At 37.1% G+C, this 21,492-nt stretch overlaps 1 protein-coding gene across 1 annotated transcript in view; it reads right to left on the reverse strand.

Moving 5' to 3' along the window:
- PBK (PDZ binding kinase) overlaps positions 1–20,984 on the reverse strand; it is a 35,984-nt gene extending 15,000 nt beyond the window's left edge. The window contains exons 1-3 of the mRNA XM_037813017.1: positions 20,827–20,984; positions 7,652–7,729; positions 6,712–6,805 (exon numbers count right to left, since the gene is read on the reverse strand). Of these exons, the coding sequence (XP_037668945.1) occupies positions 6,712–6,805; positions 7,652–7,709 (152 nt within the window). The 5' untranslated portion in view covers positions 7,710–7,729; positions 20,827–20,984. The remainder of the gene's footprint in view (positions 1–6,711; positions 6,806–7,651; positions 7,730–20,826) is intronic.
- Positions 20,985–21,492: the final 508 nt, after the last annotated feature.

Here is a 21,492-nt window from a genome sequence, read left to right on the forward strand (position 1 = left end):
CAAACATTTAACCGTATGTACCAGATTTGAGTTATACAATGCTGAAGTAATACAAACCAATCTAAAACAACTTAATCTAAAGAAGAGACACATAAAAACATTTGGTGTGTATATAATTATCTGAAGAATAACATGCTGTGCTTCACCAATAAATACTGCAACTTTACACTGACCAATTCATCTTAGACCTTTTTACAACATGATCAAAGATATGAAGTTAAGTTTCAGGAGATAATAAACAAATGAGAAAAATGTAAATTGCCTTTTTTTTTAGGAAGATTCAGTCATTTAAGGATATTTAAGGTATAAGTGTTTTTGTTTTTTTTTTAAATTCAAATTTTAAGGCTCTGTAAAGTAAAAAGAGGCTCTTGGCTGTTTACAAGATTATTTTTGCGTTGCAAAATTTATCTCCTACTCCCCATGTGTTTAGTATTTCCAACATTGCCCCATTCAATCCTGACTATACAATCAGACAGACAGAAAGCAAAGAAATCTTTTTTAGATGCAACATCTAAACCTTAGAGGTAGATATTAACTGCTCGGGGTCTGTCAAATAGAAGCATAGGTATAAGAGTTTTGAGGCCTAAATAAATATACAGGTAAAACAAAGTCAGGGAAAGGTTTACCTGACAAAGTAGGCATTTATTTAGCAGTATAGTAAATTATAAGGACAAATTATATGTAACCTGAGGGGACAAAAGCTAGTGAAATAGTCTCAAAAGTTAAAGACAAAAAATTTTAATCATGAGAACAAAAAATAATAGCTTGAACCAAAGACCCATTTAGCTCTTTACTCCTTCATAAGCACAGCTCTATGATCACAGGATCTTTTTTTTTTTCCAAAGGAAAACACGTATTCAAAGGATCACTAGATCTAATTCATATACCTACATTATCCATAAATTTATCTAAACTTTTCTTAAACTTCCAGTTTTAAATAGTACTATCATTTGGGAATAACTTCTCTAATGTCATTTTATTATGAAAAATATATTTTTCAAGTTTCAAGGAGTAATCTGTAGTTCTTGAATGTTAAGAATTCAGTGAACAAGTCCATCTTCACTTCTTATATAAACATATCCTAATCTACAGAATGTCAAGAACATCTTTAAGCAACATGAAAAGACTAATAAAATAGGCAAATTAATGATGATATTGCACAAGAAGAAAAAACAGGAAGGCACAAATAAGTAATATTGCAAATAAAAATGGGGCCATAATTACAGAGACAGCAGAGGTAAGAAATGTAAGCGAATACTAAAAACTTTATGCTAATAAATTTGAAACACAAAATGGACAAATTCTTATAAAATCTAAGAAAACTGATTAAAGAAGAAGTGTAATCACTAGTTTAAATCTTCCTATAAGAAATAAAAGGTCCAGCTGATTTTATAGGTTTAGTAATTTTTCAAGGAACCTACCATTCAATCTTATACAAACTGCTCCAGTGACGGAAAAGGAACTATGAGTCTGGTATAACCTTGATTTAAAGAATCAAACAGGGACAGGAGAAAAAGGGAAATTACAAGCCAATTTCCCTTATAGATACAAAAATTCTAAGCAAATATTAGGAAACTGAATCCATCCTTTTATACAAAAAAGACATAAATTATGTTGGGTTTAATTTAGTAATGCAAATTTGACTTGTTATTAAAAAATACAGATGTCTGGACTTAAACAATAGCTTTAACATACACACATAATTTTGACCCCTCCCAAGCCACACAAAAATGACAGCAAATGGATATTCTAAGACATATACCCATTGATAAGGATGGAAATAAGAGGAAATAATAACAAAAAAATTTGGGAAGCCGGAAAAATAGATGAGAACTGATTTAATAGGCTCAATAAACTGCTTGAAAATTATTTAAAAAGCAGGTGGATTCATAGATACCCTCTCTGATTCTGCACCACTGGACAGGTACATATCCTCTGCTCTCTGGCTTCTGAAGACTGGAGACTGACTTTGGAAGGGAGGTTCTTTAGAATGAGGTTTACTGGCACATTTGAGAATTTGTAAACTATACAGGAATAGGGTAATTTATTACCACACGCATATTGTTGGGGATTACATCATGTCCTCCACCAAAGGCATGTTAGGGTCCCAACCCCTAGTCCTGTGGGTGTGAACCCATTGGTAAATAGGGCTTTTGAAGATGTTGTTAGATAAGGTATCCTCCAACTGAATGAGGGTAGGCCTTAATCTAATATGGCTGCAGTCCTTATAAGCAAAGGAAATTAGACACAGGAGAAGCAGCCGTGGTGCACCAAAAAAGTCAACAGAACCCAGAAGGAAAAGGAGAAGATGTTGCCATGTATCCTGCCATGTGATGGAAAAGCCAAGGAAACCCAAGATCGCTGGCCAGCCAGAAGATACCAATCCTGGCAAGAAGCGAGCCTTCTAGCCTCTGAAACCATGAGCCAATAAATTCCTGTTGTTAAGCCAACCCACTGTATGGTATTTGTTAACAGTTAGGAAAATAATTATTAAATAATTACTTTAATAAAATAATAAAGGTATCAGAAAGTAGGGTGTTGCTATAACAAATACCCCCAAATGTGGAAACGGCTTTGGAATTGAATAATGGGTAGGAGCTGAAAGAATTGAGATGGGTGACAGATTGCTTTGAAGAGGCTATTAGTAGAAATATGGGCATGAAGGTACTTCTGAAGAGGCCTTAGAAGGAAATGATGAATGTGTTATTGGAAACTGAGAAAAGGCAATCCTTGTTACAAAATTGCAGAGAACTTGTCAAAATTGTTTTCTGATGTCGGATGGAAGGCAGAACTTCCAAGTGATAAACTTGGATATTTAGCTGAAGAGATTTCCAAGCAAAGTGTAGAAGGTGCAGCCTGGTTTCTCCTTGAAGCTTACAGTGAAAATGAGAGAGGAAAAAGATAAACTGAGGATTGAACTCTTAAGCACAAAGAAACCAGAAATCAATGGTTTGGAAAATTCTGAGCCTATCCAGAAACAGTTCTATCAGGGACCTCTCTGAGCTTCTGGGAACTGAGTCTTCACAGGACAAAGCTCCATGTGAGGGTTTAACTGAACAACGCTTGGCTAAAGGGCATGTGCCCCAACACTGATCCAGTCAGCCATCTCAGTGGAAGTCAGGATTTGAAAGGCAGATATCCAGAGAGGATCTGCAGAAAGTACTACTGTGTCATGGTTTGGACCCCCTGAACTGCACATAAAGCCAACAAAACTTCTGCAAAATTTGTCTGAGCAGAACCACTGCCAGTCTGGATTGAAAGGGACAGAGGAGGGAAAATTTGAAGGAAGAATGACTTCAACGGCAAAAACATGGAAACCAAGGCCTAGATTGAAGAGATCTCCTTGGGCTAAGAGTGGGCTCACTTACATTAATGGAAAGGGCAGGCTCAGCCCTACAGTTGGAGGGACTTGGCTTTGAATCATTTTTCACAGAAAATGCTGTCACCCACATGCTTGGAGATGGTTGGGCCTGTGCCCTGGACTTCTCAGAGAGCATGACTGCCATTCTGATACCCTCTCACAGCTCGAGCACTTGTAGATGGAGGGGCTGCCATTCCAGCAGGCCCAGAGGACAAAACATCACCCACAGATGACTCTCAGACCTTGAAATCTAATGGAGTTTGCCAGCTGGGTTTTAGAATTGTTTGGGCCCTGTAACTAATTTTCTTTCCAATTTCTACCTTCTGGAATGGGAATGTTTATCCTATACCTGTTCAACCATTGAATACTGGAAACGGTTTTCTAGGCTTCACAGGTCCATTAGACAGAGGAATTTTCCCCGAGGATGGACCAGGCCCATAACTGATTTTGTTGAGACTTTGTATTGTTACTGAAATGACTTAAGACTTTGGGGACGTTGTGATGAATGCATGTATTTTGCCTGTGGGGAGAACATGTCTTTCTGGGGTCCAAAGGATTGACTATTGGGGATTACATTGTATCTCCCACAAAAGGGATGTTCAGGTCCCAACTCCTAGTCCTATGAGTATGAATCCATTGTAAATAGGACCTTTGAAGACGTTTATTAAAGTTTGCCCAAACTGAATGACAGTAGGTCTTAATCCATATGGCTGAAGTCCTTATAAGCAAAGGAAACTGGATGCAACAGAGGAAGCCATGGGAGCCAGAAGCTGGAAGTCAATGAAACCTGGAAGGGAAAGGAGAAAACACCACCATGTGCACTGCCACATGAAGGGAAAGTCAAAGAACCCCAAGATTGCCAGCAATCCAGAAGATACCAACCCTGGGAGGAAACAAATATTCTGGGCCTCTGAAACTGAGTCAATAAATTTCTGTTGTTAAGCCCACCCATTGTATAGTATTTGTTTTAGCAGCTAGGAAACTAATATATACACTAAATGCCTAATGAAATTTTGAATATGTATGTACCTGTGTTACCAACATCCAGGTAAAGACAGAGAACATTTCTAGCACCCCCCCAAAAAACTATTTTTTAAAAAGAAAACCAGCAATTACTTAAAACTATGATAGACAAAAATGAAAAGCTCAATAGAATAGTCAGAAGATAAAGTTGGGGAAATCTCCCAGAATATAGAGCAAAAGGACAAAAAGATAGGAAATAGGAAAAAAAGAGGAAAAAAAGTAAATCAGAGAACAATCCAGTTTACATCCAAAGAACAGAGTTCCAGATAGAGAACAAAAAATAAACAAACAAAAACAAACCCATGTAATGGGTTTAAATGGGTTTTTTAGTGAGAATCACCAAAAAACCCATTTAAAGACAAATTTCTCAGAAATTAAGAACTGGAATTTTCAGATAAGGCCCAAACCAAGCATGATATTGTGCAATTTCAGAATACTGGAGACAAAAGGAAGATCAATCATGTTCTAGACTGGTGAAAGGGAAAGATAACATAAAAAGGGTTACATAAAAAGGAAAAGCAATTCTCAACAGCAACACTGAAAGCTAGAAGACAACTTTAAAATTCTGGAGGAAAGTTATTTCCAAATGAGAATTCTAATCTAGAAAAATTAAAACAAGCATTTAATATGAAGGTAAAATGAAATTATTTCCTGAAATGCAAATTCTCAAAAAATGTATATCCTGTGCACCTTTTCATAGGGAACTACTGTATGTCCTGGGTATGTCTCAGATCTGGTCTTCCTCATTGATGATTTCTAAATGCTTTAATCTCCTTTGCCTGGGCCATTACTTCCTGTTTCTTTGTACGTTTTGTAACCTTTTGTTGAAACCTGGACATCTTGATAATTTAATGAGTTAATTGCTGAAATTTAGACTCTGTGGCATCTATTCCTCAGGCTTGTATCCAGATCCTTTCTGCACATATGTCTGGGGCATGAATATGTGGCCCTAGGAATTCACCCATTTACATGATTTTAAATGTCCCTTCTTCCATAGGAAACAGTTTCTCATCACAGTCCAGGGCACTGTGGTGTCTGTGCTACAGCCAGCAATCCCTTGCTCTGGGTAGCACGACTTGACTGCTCTCCTACAGTGTTCTGTAAGAAAGCTCTTTGAGCTGCCTTCTACACTTAGGGCAAGTTCTGGGAAAAGAAGTCCCTCATGCCACCATCAGACAAATTGGGCCAAACATACATGCTACTAGCATACGTATAAGGGCTACTCGACTCCCTCTGGAACTGGGAGAGCAGGCTGGCTCTGTGATGGGCTGGTGAAAGGCTGGGGAGCAGTCAGCAAGGATGTCATGAGATTTTACTGCTTTTAAGGCTATTTCTTGATTCATACTGGCTGATTTACTGCAGACCTTTAGTCGTTTTCTGCAGCCCTAAGAAAAGATGTTTCTGCCAGTTCCTGCTATTCAAAGCTTCTGTTGGGGACGGAGCCTTGATGAGGGCAGCACCCCCACACAAACAAGTAGCTTTTTGACCAAGTCATAACAACATAACTTTGTTAATAATAGAAATTACATTAAAAAAATTTTAAGAGGGGAAAAAAATAAGACTAGCCATGAAAACCTGTTAGATATTTTTCTTTCAAAACTTAAGACAAGTTAAACACTAAAAAAAGAATGTTTACAAAATACCATACAAACATACAAAGGGGGTTTATAAACTGTAAAAATACTTTAAGAATACTTACTTAAACACAATTGCTACACTATTTTCAATTCATTAACCTTTTATAAAGAAAGCAATTCTAGTTGGAAACAATATAAATGTAGATCAAGCTAACGCTATGCCAGGTTAAGACTACCCAGGCCAAGAATGCATTATGGAATACATACTGACTTAGTTGTTTGCCAGTTAGTAACCATGAAGCTAGGTAAAGAGCAAAAATTAAAAGAAACAACTTTTTTTAAAAAGTGTCTGACATCTACAATATATTATCAGTACACCTGACCAATTATTTCATTTTTCTTTTAACACTGTTTTCCCAGTTTAAAATTAGTCATTTTACCCTTACTTAACCACAAAAAACTTCATCTACAACCACTTTCACTTACTTCTCCTTCCCACACAAGCCAAGACAAAATTATGAGGTTAATTACTTCCTCTTTAATAACCTATCAGGAAAAAGCTAAGAGAAAAGTATACTGGACAACACATTAGCAAAGTTATAAAAGATTCTGGGGGCTGGAATATAGCAGACAGATAGGATCAAGAGCATACTCCAAATATAAATATTTGAGTTTTCATATTCCTTTGTCTCCAAGTACAGTGGAACTATGGCTCCATGCAAAAAGGTTAATCTGAAATCTTATACTCACCTTTTCATAAGGTAAACATTTACCCCAGTACCAAAGCCAAGCTTCTGCATGAATGGAGAGGCAGGAATTTCTATACATGGAGTTGAGCAAAATACTAAATGTCCAAAAGAAAAATAAAAAAATAAAATTAGTATTTGAAAGGGCCTCTACAAATGCATCCTAATATTCTCAATATACCATTATTTTAAGGGTATTATAGTGTAGTCTTTTTGGAGAAAAATTGGAGTATTTACCTATTTACATGGATACTCTTTCAACAATTCTACTTTTGGAGTTCTATCCTACAGTACGCTGAAGCAGGAATAGGCAAACAGCCTGTTTTTCTCACAGACACATACCCACATGTGCATACATATTTGAATATTGGGATTTGCTTTTGTGGTTGTAAAAAATAAACAAACACAAACAAAAACCCTAAGTGATCATCATTAGAAGCATAATTATTAGTACATCTATATTACACAGCATTATATGACCATAAAAAAAGATAAAATAGAAGATCCCTGCTTCTGCTTATGAAGAATTAACTGCTCCTGGAATTGCCATCCTACTGTAAACTGCTAAAAAACTTGACAAAACATAATGGTTTTCAGACAGCTATAGGTTAATGTTTTCTAAATATGGATATCCAATTACTTCAGCTCTATTTTTTGAAAAGATTAACCTTTCCCATTGAATTGCCTCAGAAAAATATCTTACTCTCAGAAGAGCAATGCATGTATGGGAGAGGGAAAGGTAGAAAAGTAGTTCTCCAAAAGGTTAAGCTAAATTCATTCTTCACCAGAGAAAATCCCCAAATCTGTTAGACTGTTAATAAAATTAGCTCATAGATAGGTCACTTGTCAAGACCAATATTATAAAAAGAACTTATGTTAAAATTGTTTGTGCATGATAGATAATTCAAGGATCAAGACATTTCTAATAGCCACCACAATCTTACCAGATTTCTTTTTTTCAGATAATTTGTTTGGCGTCTTGAAATTATTTGTTCCTTCCATTGTAATAACCGCTTTAGGTCCTATGATGAGAATAAACTGCAAGTTACACTGCATTTATAAAGAACAAAACTGTCACTCATGAAAAAAATATTCCCATATTATCATTCATTTAATCACATAAAGATAAAAAGTGAGAACTTAAAAAGACCATGACAAATACTGAGTCCAACTGTATTTACAAAGAGAAAACTGAAAAACAGAGAGGTAAAATTACTTACCGCTGGTCATACTACTAGTGATTGAGGGTTTTTTTTTTTAATTAGAAAGTTATATATGCACTTAGTTTAAAAAAAAAATCACCTCATACAAAAAAGTAAAAAGTATGTCTCTTCACACTGAATATCTACTCCCACTTCCCACTGGTAGTTAACAGGACTCTTATATCCTAAAAAAAAAAAAAAGTGGTATATCCATACAATGAAATATTATTCGGCAATAAAAAATAATTGATACACAAGTAAAAAAAAGTACTGATACATTCCACAACATGAATGATTCTTGAAGACATCATGTTGAGTGAAATAAACTAGACACAAAAGGCTACATACTGTATGATCTATTTATATGAAATTTCCAGAATAGGCATATCCATAGAGACTGGTTGTCAGAGGCTAAGGGAGGGGAAAACATGTGGAATGACTGCTAGTAGGTACGGATTTCTTTCTGGTATGACGAAAATATTCTAAAATTAGATAGTGTTTTAATATAACCAGCTCTGTGAGTATACTAAAAACCACTAAATTTTACACTTTCAAAAGGTGAATTTTATAATACATGAACATCTCAATAACGGTTATAAAAAAATTGTACATGCAAATAAAATGTACATACTGCATATACAAACAAGTTAACTCAACCTTTTTACTTCTTAAAATAACTTTTTACTAAAAATTTTAAAATTAATTTCTCTTTTCAAAACAGAAGACTTAGGTTTCATATCAGGTTTATTTATTATAGAGCAAAACTGTTCTACACATCTATAAGCTAGTTTGTTTGTCTGTAAGAAATTAGGAGGCGGAGAACACATTTGCTTAAATTTTTTACAGAACCATTAATAAATACCATGTTGGAAAACTGAATATATCTCAAAGGTCCAGTTTTGTCTATTGAAAAGCTTGCTCAAAAATATATTTTTATTTTAGCTATAATCCTTGTCTTTGGATTTGCCTGTATTTGAAACACTGAAGATTCTTTTCATGCACTTGCCAAAAATACACTAATTTTATCAAGTGATATTTAACTCAAAGGAAAGAACAGCAGTATTCTGGAATTTGCTTCCAGTCTTTGGGGAAAGACAAACTATTTAGCCAAGTGGGTTGGAGGAAGCACTCCTACTTTGGAAAATATTTCCCCATATGATTCTTATTCCCATTCTTCTACTTCCATTCATCTTTCCCCTCAGGAAACTGTGAGGGAGCACCTCAGATCTTCGGAGACTTCTACATATCTGTGTGAAGCTACTCTTGATTTGCTCAGTCAAAATATATTTATTGAGCATGTACCATGTACTAAATGCTGCTCTAGGCAATGCAGATACAGCAGTTAACAAGAAGCAAGTAAAAAAAATAAGAGAAATGTGTAAACAAAGACACAGTCAAGGGAATAACATATCAGTAATGGGAGACACAAAGTGTTAAGAAGAGGCTTGAAATTTGATTTGGGGTAATCAGAGGTGTCTTTGAAAAGGTGTCATTTGAAGGAAGTGAAGGGGCAAGCCCATGCAAATATCTAGAAGTCTTTCAGACAGAGGAAGTAGTAAATACAAAGGTGATGAGCCAGAAATATTCAAAGAAAAGCTAGGAGGGCAGAGCTAGCAAGGCAGAGAAGAAAATGAAGTCAAGAGAGGTTGGGTAGGGGTGGCAAATCAAGCAGGAGTAGGATTTGGCTTTTTACTCAAGAGCTTTAGGCACAGTAAGGATCTTAGCTTTTACTCTAAAAGAAATGGGAAGCTTTTGGAGAGCATACGATTGACATATTTCAACTTACATTTTAACATTTTACTGTTTAACAGAAGGGAAGCAAGGGTGGAAGCAATCATATCAATAATGTGGCTATTACAATAATCCTAGAGCGATGATGGTGTTGGATAAGGTAGTTAACAGTGGAACTAGTGAGAAATGGTTGGTTTTTGGATATCTTCTGAATTTGGAGCCAAAAGGATTTCCTGTTGCTTGGATTTAGTTTAGGAATGAAAGAAAAGTCAAAGATGGCTCCAAGTTTTTTGGACTGATTAGCTAGAAAAATGGAGGTGCCATTAATTGAGATCAGGAGCTCAATCCTGGATGCCTTATTAGTCATTCAAGTGGAAATATCAATTAGGCAGCTAGATATAGGTGTAGAATCAAAGCAAAAGATAAAAATTTGTGGGATTTAGAAGTTCCTGGTGCCCTTCCTGATTCCGTCTCCAGGACACTTTGGAACTATTCTGTGTCCCCATCGTGGGTACCAGGCCCTGTTTAGGCTGGGAAAGACTGACTTGGGAAACTCCTCCTCAGTTTACCCCCCTCTAAGGATTTGCCCTCCAGGAAAAAGCAGCTTGAGACAATGAAAGGAATGTAAGAAACTACAGAGGCAGACAGTCTGGGGCAATGACTTTCCAGCTTTAAACACCTGGGAGAGGGAGGTCTGTCTCCTGGGAAACAGAGGGGGCACTGAAACTCCTATAAATGAGGAAAATCCAAAACACTAACAAGCACAAGTCCAGGACATGACACAGGCCCAGAAAAGATAGGGTGGGCTCTGGCTCTAAACACTGCATTTGCCTTGGGCAGATCTTTCTGGTAGGAGGGCTAAAGCTCAAGAAAATCTGTCTTATCACCATCTGGTTACAAAACAAAGAAATAGATATCTCAGGGAATAAATCCCAGAGTTAACATTTTAAAGTATTAAAAGGTACAGAGTGCAACAAAAGAGTACAAGGCAAACAAGGAAATAGGAAATGAGAGCCCATCCAAAGGAAGAGGATAAAAATCTAGAAAACACTAATGAAGAAAACCAGAATGTGGACATACCAAAGACTTTTTTAAAAAAATGATCTTAAAAAAGCTCAAGGAAGATTTTTTAGACATTCAAGAAAATGAATAGGCAAGCCAGACTAGAAGACATTATTCGTAAAGAAAGCATTTATCTGACAAAGAATTGTTATTTCCTACTTAGAAAGAACTCCAATAACTCAATAACAGAAAGCCAAACAACAATTAAAAAATGGGCAAAAATTTGAACCGGCAGGTACTTCACAAAGGAAGATATATGAATGGCCAATAAACACTTGAAAAAGAGGTCAATATCATTATTAGAGAAATACAAATTAAAAAACCACAATAAGGTATCACTACACATCCACCAGAATAGCTTAAATTTAAAACACTGACACCACCAAATATTGGCAAGGATGTTGAACAATGTAAACTTTCATAGATTGTGGTGGGAATGTAAAATCATACAACCACGTGGAAATAAAGTGCTGGCAGTTTTGTATGAAACTAAGCATACACATATGGCCTGGCAATTTCAGTCCTAGGTATCTACCCAAGAGAAATGAAAGCATATATCTGCAAAAAGACCAGAACAAGAGTGTTAATAGCACTTTTTGTTCATAAGCCCCAAACTAGAAACATCCCTGTTGCCTGTCAACAACAGTCTAGATAAACAATTTGTGGTATATTCATAAAAAGCAATACTACTCAGCAATGAATAGGAACAAACTATTTATTTAAGCAAAACCAAGGATGAATTTCAAAAACATGATGAGTGACAGAAGCCTTAGACAAAAGAGCTCTGTGACTGCATTTATATGAAGTTCCAAATCAGACAAAACTGATATACGGTTAAAAAAAAAAAAGGAGAGAGAGAACAATAGTTATGGGAAGGGATGGGGGGAAATTGACTGGAAGGGGCATAAGGGAACTTTCCGGGGTGAAGATTATGTTTTATATTTTGGTAGGGGTTTGGGTTACACAGGTGTATGCATTTCTCAAACTCAATGAATGGTACAATTGACATTTATGTATTTCACTTTGTGCAACTTTTTTTCCAAAGAAAAATTCATAAACAAATATCAAATGATCATCAATGATATGCATACTGAAATGTTTTGGGGGTGAAGTGTACTGATGTGAGTTACTTTGAAATGCATTAAAAAAAGATGGACTAATGGATGGGTAGAGGAATAGATAAGTAATGAAGCAAATATAGTAAAATGTTAATTTACAATCTAGATGGTAGATATATAGATGTTCACCATACCAATATTTCAACTTTTCCATATGTTTGAAAATCTTCGAAATAAACAATTGGGGAAAAATTGAACACTATATGTGTTAAAATATATTCACAGGTGCACTAAAGCCCCGTGCTGGTTTGGATGTTTTATGTCCCCCAAAATGCCATTATCTTTGATGCACTCTTGTGTGGGCAGGAAACACATTGGTGTTGATTGGGTTGGAGACTTTTGCTTGGATGTTTCCGTGGAAATGTGATCACTCAACTGTGGGCGACATCTTTCACTGGATAATTTCCATGGAAGTGTGGCCCCACCCACTCAGCATTGGCCTTGATTAGTTTACTGGAGCACTATATAAGCTCAGACAGAAGGAATGAGCTTTTTACAGCCAAGAGGGACACGTTGAAGAACGCACATGAACTGAGAGAGGAACTGCAGATGAGAGACAGTTGAAGACAGCTGTTGAAAGCGGACTCCTGCTCCGGAGAAGCTAAGAGAGGACAAATACCCCAAGAGCAACTGAGAGTGACATTTTGAAGAGGAACTGCAGACTAGGGAGGAACATCCTGGGAGAAAGCCATTTTGAAACCAGAACTTGGAACAGATGCCAGCCACGTGCCTTCCCAGCTAACAGAGGATTTCCAGATGCCATTTGTGAGAAACAAGCACTGTTCCTAAAAGGGAACAAACGCTTACCTGATTATGGAGAAGACAAGACTTTATTCACGGTCTTGCAAGAACAGACACCCAACCAAATGTGGAGGTTGGCGCGCAGAACAATAGATTTAGCAGTATTTATTTCCTAAACCTAACCACAAGTCCCTCCCCTGTTTCTCTATTGGCTGGATACTTCAGAGGTTACATTATATTCGACAAGCCTAACTAGCCCCGCAAATTTGAAACATGCAGCCCGCCCAAATTGGAAGTATTTGAAATACGTTTCAGTGCAAATTTGCAACCTTAGGAACGGTTGAAACAAATCTCCACCCCTGACCATAATGGGTACCCTCAGGCCTCTTTAGAGCCAGTCTGGGCTAGTTTGGTAACAAGTTATGAGGCTATTTTGAGAACCTCTATTTCGAGGCTCCACCCTGCAAGGATAGTAGATAGTGGGCGGATAAGCAGGGGGACTGACTGTGGATAGTGGGCGGATAAGCAGGGGGACTGACCGGATTACAGTTTGTCTTTTTAACCTTCTACCAATTCCTTAACTGCCCCACCCTGCTAGGCACACCTGTGCTGTGTGTAAGCTAAACTTACTCTCATTCTCACACATTGGCCATCCTCCAGTGAAGGTACCTGATTGCTGATGTGTTACCTTGGACACTTTATGGCCTTAAGACTATAACTTTGTAACCAAATAACACCCCTTTATAAAAGCCAATCCATTTCTGCTGTTTTGCATTCTGGCAGCATTGGCAAACTAGAACAGGCCCTGAAATAAAAACAACCTTTATGACTGTCAACAATGGAAGGGATAAATAAATCATATAATGGACTACGCTACAACAATAAAATGAAAGATATACAACAGTGACCAGTGGATGAAAATACAAATATGTAATGTTGAATGAAAGAAGTCAGACACTGAAGAGTAAGACCCATTATATAAGGTACAAAAACAGGTAAAAATAGTACATGCTGTTAGATGTCAGAACAGTGATTGCCCTTGGCAGAGTAGTGATTGGAAGAGAACACAAAAGGGGTTCCTGGAGTGCTGGTAATGTTTTGTTTTTTGACTTGAGTGCTGGTTACATGGATGTGTTCAGTTTTTGAAAATTAACCAAAGGGTGCACAGAGCTCTATAAATCTATTATAAATCATCAATAAAAAGTTAAAAAAAAAAAAAGTTAGACCTCACTGCTCTAAAAAAAGTGCTCAAGGAGATGAAGGAAAATACAGAGAAAGAACTAAAGGGTATCAGGAAAACAAAGAACGAATATGAGAATCTTAGTAAAGACATAGAAATTTTTAAAAGGCACCAAACAACTACTGGAGTGGAAGACCACAGTAACTGAAATGAAAAATTCTCAGGAGGGTTTCAACAGCAGATTGGAGCTACAGAAGAAAGAAATAGCAAACTCAAACACAAGAAAATTGAAATGATTCAAGCCAAGGAGCAGAAAGAAAAAAGAATTATAAAGAGCAAAAATAGCCTAAGACACATCTGGATCACCATCAAGCATACCAGTATTGTGGGAGTCCCAGAAGGAGAAGAAAGAGGGAAAGGAATAGAAGGAATTTTTCAAAGAAATAATGACAGAGAACTTTCCAAGTTTAGCAGAAGACATGAATATGCACACCCAAGAAGCCTAGAAAACACCAAACAGGATAAACATGAAGAAAAATAAACCCCATCCAAAAACAACAACAACAATAGAATGAACAAAACTAAAAGTTGGTTCTTGGAAAACATTAATAAAACTGACAAAACTTTAGTTAGACTGACAAAGAAAGAGAGGATATAGATAACAAAAATCAGAAATGAAAAGGGGTACATTGCTACCAACCCTGCTCAAATAGAAAGGACTATAAGATACTAAGAAAAAAAATGTATGCCAACAAATTAGATAACCTAGATGAAAAGGACAAATTCCTAGAAACACGCACTACCTACGCTGACTCAAGAAGAAATAAGAGATCTTAACAAAACAACTAATAAAAGATTGAATCAGTCATCAAAAACTTCCCAACAAAGAAAAGCCCAGGACCAGATGGTTCCCAGAGGAATTTAACAAACATTTCAAGACTTAAGTCCAATTCTGCTCAAACTCTTCCAAAAAATTAAAGAGGAGGGAATACTACCTAATTCATTCCATGAGGCCTACATCACTCCACAGCAAAGTCAGATAAATAAACCACTAGACAAGAAAATTGTAGACTAATATGTCTTATGAACATAGATGCAAAAGTCCTCAATAAAATACTAGCAACCCTAATCCAACAGCACATTAAAACAATTATACACCATGATCAACTGGGATTTATCCCTGGTATGTGAGTGGTTCAACATTAAGAAAATCAATTAATGTAATATACCACATTAATAGAATGAAGGGGGAAAACCACATGTGCCAGTTTGGATATATAATGCCCCCCAGAAAAAGCCATATTATTTAATGCAATCTTGTGGTGGCAGATTGATTAATCTTTTTGATTAGGGTGTGACCTCTTTATTGAATGTTTCCATGGAGATTTGGCTCTGCCCATTCAGGGTAGGTCATGATTGGTTTACTGGAGTCCTTTAAAAAGAGCCACACAGGCCCAGATGCTTGCTGACACTGACGCTTAGAGATGCTTGGAGACACAGATAGAAGGACATTTAGCTAAGAGATGAAGCCCAGAGTTTGCCCTGGAATATGCTAAGACAGGAACCTCAGGCGATTAGAGAGAAATGTCCTGGGAGAAGGAACCAAGAGAGACATTTTGGAGATGGCCGCTGAAAGCAGCTTTGAGATGCTAGCCCAGAGTTTGCCCTGGAGAAGCTAAGAGAAGTCAAAATGCTCCAAGAGCAACATTTTGGAGAAAGCCATTTTAAAACACAACCTGGGAGCAAAGGAAGACGCCAGCCACGTGCCCTCCCTGCCAAAAGAGGTGTTCCAGACACCATTGGCAGTTCTTCAGTGAAGGTACCCTATTGTGGATGCCTTACCTTGGACACTTTTAAGGCCTTAGGACTGAAACTTTGTAACTGAATAAAACCCCCTTTATAAAAGCCATTTTATTTCTGGTATTTTGCGTAATGGCAGCATAAGCAAACTGGAACACCACATGATCATCTCACTTGCTGCTGAAAAGGTATTTGACAAAATCTAACACCACTTCTTGATAAAAACATTTAAAATATCAGGAATAGAAGGAAATTTCCTCAACATGACAAAGGGCATACATGAAAAACACACAGCTAACATCCTACTTAATAGCAAAGGACTGAAAGCTTTCCCTCTAAGATCTCGAACAATACAAGGATGTTCACTGTCACCACTGTTATTCAACACTGAACTGGAAGTTCTTACCAGAGGAAGTTCCTAGGCAAGAGAAAGAAATAAAAGGCATCCAAATTGGAAAGGAAGAAGTAAAACTTTCCCTGTTTGCAGATGACATGATCCTATAAACAGAAAATCCTGAAAACCCCACAACAAAGCTCCTCAAACTAAAAATTAATTCAGCAAAATGGTGGGGTAAAGAGCAACACCCCAAAATCAGTAGTGTTTCTATACACAAGTAATGAACCATCAGAAGAGGAAAAAGAGAAAAAAATACTATTTACAACATCAACTAAAAGAATCAAATATCTAGGAATAAATCTAACCAAGGAGGTAAAGGACTTGTACACAGAAAACTTCAAAACATTGCTAAAAAAAATCAAAGAAGACCTAAATAAATGGAAGGACATTTCATGTGCAAGGATTGGAAGACTAAATAATGTTAAGATGTCAATCCTACCCAAAGTGATTTATAGATTCAATGTAATCCCAATCAAAATTGCAACAACTTTCTTTGCAGAAACAGCAAAGCCAATCATCAAATTTATATAGAACTTTGAAAAGGAAATGAGATCTGGTAGGTTTGTACAGGTTAGTGCGAAGTAGTGACACATACCAAAGTAATTTGGGCAGAGAATAAAAATATATATGCAGGGACCCCCTGAGAAGCTGGGAGAAAATGCAGAAGTGTTGGACTTCCTCATCTGGATTGTTGCTGATGTTCTCACAAACATTGAGGGCTGATGGTTTGGTATGCTGAGCCCTCTATCTTGGAGCTTGCCCCTATGAAGCTCATTACTGCAAAAGAGAGGCTAAACCTGCTTATAATTGCGTCTAAAAGTCTCCCCTAAAGTACCTCCTTGTTACTCAGATGTGGCCCTTTCTCTCTAGCTAAGCCAACTGGGCTGGTGAACTCACTGTCCTCCCCACTATGTGGGACCCGATTCCCAGGGGTGTAAATCTCCTTGGCAACACAGGATTTGACTCCCGGGGATGAGCATGGAGCGGGCATTGTGGAACTGAGAACATCTTCTTGACCAAAAGGGGGAAGAAAATGAAACAAAATAAAGTTTCAGTGGCTGGGAGATTTCAAATGGAGTCGAGAGGTCACTATATAGATATCCCTTTTAAGGTTTTAGTGTATTGGAATAGTTAGAAGTAAATACCTGAAACTATCAAACTGCAACTCAGTAGCTGTGATTCTTGAAGACAATTGTGTAACTACGTAGCTTACATGGGGTGATGGTGTGATTATGAAAACCTTGTGGCTCACACTCTCTTTATCCAGTGTATGCATGGATAAGTAGAAAAATGGGGACAAAAACTAAATGAAAAATAGGGTGGGATGGGGGGGATGATTTGGGTGTTCTTTTTTACTTTTATTTTTTATTCTTATTTTTATTCTTTCTGGTGTAAGGAAAATGTTCAAAAATTGATTGGGGTGATGAATGCACAACTATATGATGGTACTGTGAAGAGTTGATTGTACACCATGGATGACTGCATGGTATGTGAATATATATCAAGAAAACTGAATTTTTTAAAAAAAAGTTCGACAATAGGGAAATAATTATATTAATTATTATATATCTTCTTCAAGAGATATGCCAATTTAAAAGATTATAACAACATGAACAATTCTTAAATTTAATAATAAATAAAAGCTGAAAAAAAAATTTATATGGAAGGGTAATGGGTACCAAATAGCCAAAGCCATCTTTAAAAAAAGTAGAATGAAGCTGGAGGACTCACACTTCTCAATCTTAAAACTTATTACAATGCCACAGTAATCAAAACAGCATGGTACAGGTACAGGACTGACATATAGACCAATGGAATCAAACTGAGAGCTCAGAAATCAACCCTCATATTTATGGCCAACTGATTTTTGATAAGGAGGCAAAGACCACTCAATTGGGAAAGAATGGTCTCTTTAACAAATGATTCTGGGAAAACTGGATCTCCATTTGCAAGAAAAAAGGAGGCCCCCTACCACACACCTTATACAAAAATCAACTCAAAATGGATCAGAGACCAAATATAGAAGCCAGAACTATCAAACTCCTAAAAGAAAATGTAGGGAAGCATCTTCAGGCCCTTGTATTAGGCAATAATTTCTTAGATTTTACACCCAAAGCACAGCCACAAAAGAAAAAATAGATAAATGGGATCTCATCAAAATCAAATACTTACGTGCCTCAAAGGACTTTATCATTTAAGTAAAACAACAACAATGGGAGAAAATATTTAGAAATCACACATCCGCTGAAGGTTTGATATCCAGAATATGTAAAGAAATCCTTCAACTTAACAACAAAATGACAATCCAGTGTAAAAATGGACAAAAGAGTTGACTAGCCATCTCTCCAAAGAAGATAATACAAATGGCCAGAAAGCACATAAAATGATGATCAATAACATAAACCATCAGGGAAATGCAAATCAAAGCTACAATAAGATACCATTTCATACCCATTAGAATCACTGCTATTAATAAAAAGGAAAATTACAAGTGTTTAGAGAGGATGGGGAGAAATAGGAACACTCATTCATTGCTGGTGGCAACGTAAACTGGTGCTGCCACTGTGAGAGACAGTTTGGCAGTTCCTCAGAAAATTAAGTATAGAATTGCCTTATGACCTGGCAATCCCTCTAGGTATATACTCAAAAAAGAATTGAAAGCAGGAAGTCAAACCAATATTTGCACACCGAAGTTCATAGCGGCATTATTCACAACTGCCAAAAGATGGAAGCAACCCAAGTATCCATCAACCGATAAATGGATATACAAAATGTGGTATATACATATAATGGAATATTATTCAGCCACAAAAAGGAATGAAGTCCTATTGCGTGCGACAACATGGACAAACCTTGAAGACATCAGGTTATGTGAAACAGGCTAGATACAAAAGGGCAAATATTTTATGATCTCACTGATATGAAATAATTGGAATAAGCAAACTCAGAGTCAGAATCTAAACTATAGGTTACCAGGGGACAGGGTAGAGATAGGGAATGGGAAATTAAGGTTTAAAATGTACATGGTTCCTACTTAAAACAATGGAAATGTTTTGGTAATGGATTGTGGTGATGGTGATGGTAGCAGAACACTGTGAACATAATTAAATGCACTGAAATATATACCTGAATGTGGCTAAAAAGGGAAATGTTAGGTTGTATATATGGTAATACAAGAAAAATAAAATAATCCACAGAACTGCACTACAGAAATAGTGAACCCCAAGTTAAAACCATTGACTTTAGAATTATAAAAACGTGCTTTCATTGATTGTAACAAATGTTCCACACCAATGAAGGTGTTAATAGGGTGGTATATGGGAATCCTCTATTTCATGCATGATTTTTCTGTAAACCCACAACTTCTCTAATTATTTTTCTCTAAAAATAAAAAAAATTTTAAAAACCCGCAAGTATGGTGTTCTGAAAATCTTATTGCTTTGTAATCTCATTGCCTTTTCCCATTCAGCATAAAAAGGATTTGATTTTCAGAAGCAACATAAGTATTCCTTTTTTAAAATTCTTTCTCCAATTAAAAACACCATGGTTTAAACAGAAGTCTTTTAACATATCATTACTTCTAGGGCACTCTAGGACTGGATCCCACCTTCTACTCCAAGCTATTTTCACCTAAATATACCATATACTATCCATTTCGTAGTTACCTGAAGGCAACTTTTTCACAGTCAAATACTCAGTTAAGTGGACTTTTGGCCACTAGTCCAAACTGTCTTGGATTCAGTAAACATTTTATATACATTCTATATATATTAATGGTTAAATAGATAACAGCATATAAATTTGAATATTTTAGATGAAGATCCCTTAGAAATTAATGGTAATAAAACTGTGAGCTGAATATCATAAATATTCAGTGAAGTACTTAGGAGACATATATATATATTTTTTTAAATCTAGTAAGTACTGTTTAAAAAGCAGTTCTGAAAAGTTAACAGAGCTCAACAAGCTAATAAACAGATCTACTGGATCAGATATCAATAACTTTTTGGACCCCATCCTGGGACCAAGTAAATGGATAACACTGGATACCTCTAAGGTGCACAAGGGAAACAGAAAAAGGAAAAATAAAAGAACCAGAGAAGCAGTGGACCAGATCGTTTCTAAAGTCTTCCGCACCTTACACTCCAGTCTATTAGGATTCCTGGAGGTGAATCCAGATTGTTTATCCCCTGAGCCAGGAGCTTTTAAAATCCTCCCAAATAATGCCCAGTTACCTCACCTGAAAAAATAGAAGCAACTTAATTGAGGGGATCAAAGGAGACTACAACATGTAAATGTGCTCCCTGCGCCTCTTTCTCGCCCCACCCACTTGATTTCTACCGGAAATTCTTCACCAGCTTTGTCCTAAGAGTTGGAATTAAAGCTCACTCGGTTGAGATAACGAACTGTTTCCACCAGGCACAAAGCCAAGTGTTCGGATCTGGGGCATAACAAAGATGTCCGTAAAGCAGACTGAGGTCGCAACGCAGCAGGGCACTTCCTGGGCCTCACTGTATTCAAACAATGGCAGCTTGCTAGACCAGTGGTTCCCAAATCTGTCTAAATTATCCTATTTCTCTTCTATTAAAAGTACAGAATCCCAGACATCGCTTTGAGAAAAAAATGAATTTCTTTGTTGAAAACTTCACCTATCCCGTGATTCAGATGTGCACTGAATTTGCACCTCAGTGAACAAATACGATTCCTAAGACAATTTCCAGTTTAACGTCATCTTCTCAACATCTTCAACTTTCTTTCCAAGTCCCGAGTAGTATCAAAGCAAACGCGGAGCCCTCAGCTCGGGACGCTCTGCGCCCCCAAACCCCCGAGCGGAGCCGGGACTGCTGGCTTGTTGGAGTTTCAAGCAGCTCTAAATACCTCCTCTTACCAAAGCAGAGCTTCGCGGCGGAGTCAGACCCTGAGGTGGAAAAAGCCAAGGTGAGGAGAAGTGGAGGTCAAGGCCGTCTTGCAAACAAGGTGTCGAGTGGCCCCCAATAAGACCCGCAGCTAACTAACTCAACGCCCCAAGAACCAGCACTAGGACTCTGCAGCGGCCGTTGGGAGGAAAGGCACCTCCCGTTCAAAAGCGCGCGCCAGCCCTTCACGGCTCCAGACTACGGGGTGGCGCGAAGGACAGCATTAGCCGTATGCGCAGGACCGTTCCTTTCGGCGCTTCCAGACTTTTCATTGGTTCCTTTTTGCTACCAAATAGGAACGTTTTGGAGGCAAATAAAAGGAAAAGAAGCTCAGAAACAGACAAACTGATTTTTACAACTACTGTCAACCTTTTAGAGGAACAAATCCTGTTTAAAAAGAAATTTATATATATTTATACACGCCTGTATTTAAGACTGGGGCTCTTCCCCACACCTAGATTTGTGGTGAAAATGTGTAATTTTCCTTAGATAAATGTTATTTGTAATGGTTTGAAGCTGAATATACCCCAGAAAAACAAATTCTTAAATCTAATCCATTTCTGTGGGTGCGAATCCATTATATGTAGGACAGTTTGATGAGGTTACTTCAGTTAAAGTGTGACCCACCTCAGTAAGTT

This window comes from Choloepus didactylus, chromosome 20 (assembly GCF_015220235.1).
Source record: "Choloepus didactylus isolate mChoDid1 chromosome 20, mChoDid1.pri, whole genome shotgun sequence".
In the NCBI taxonomy this organism is placed as follows: domain Eukaryota; kingdom Metazoa; phylum Chordata; class Mammalia; order Pilosa; family Megalonychidae; genus Choloepus; species Choloepus didactylus.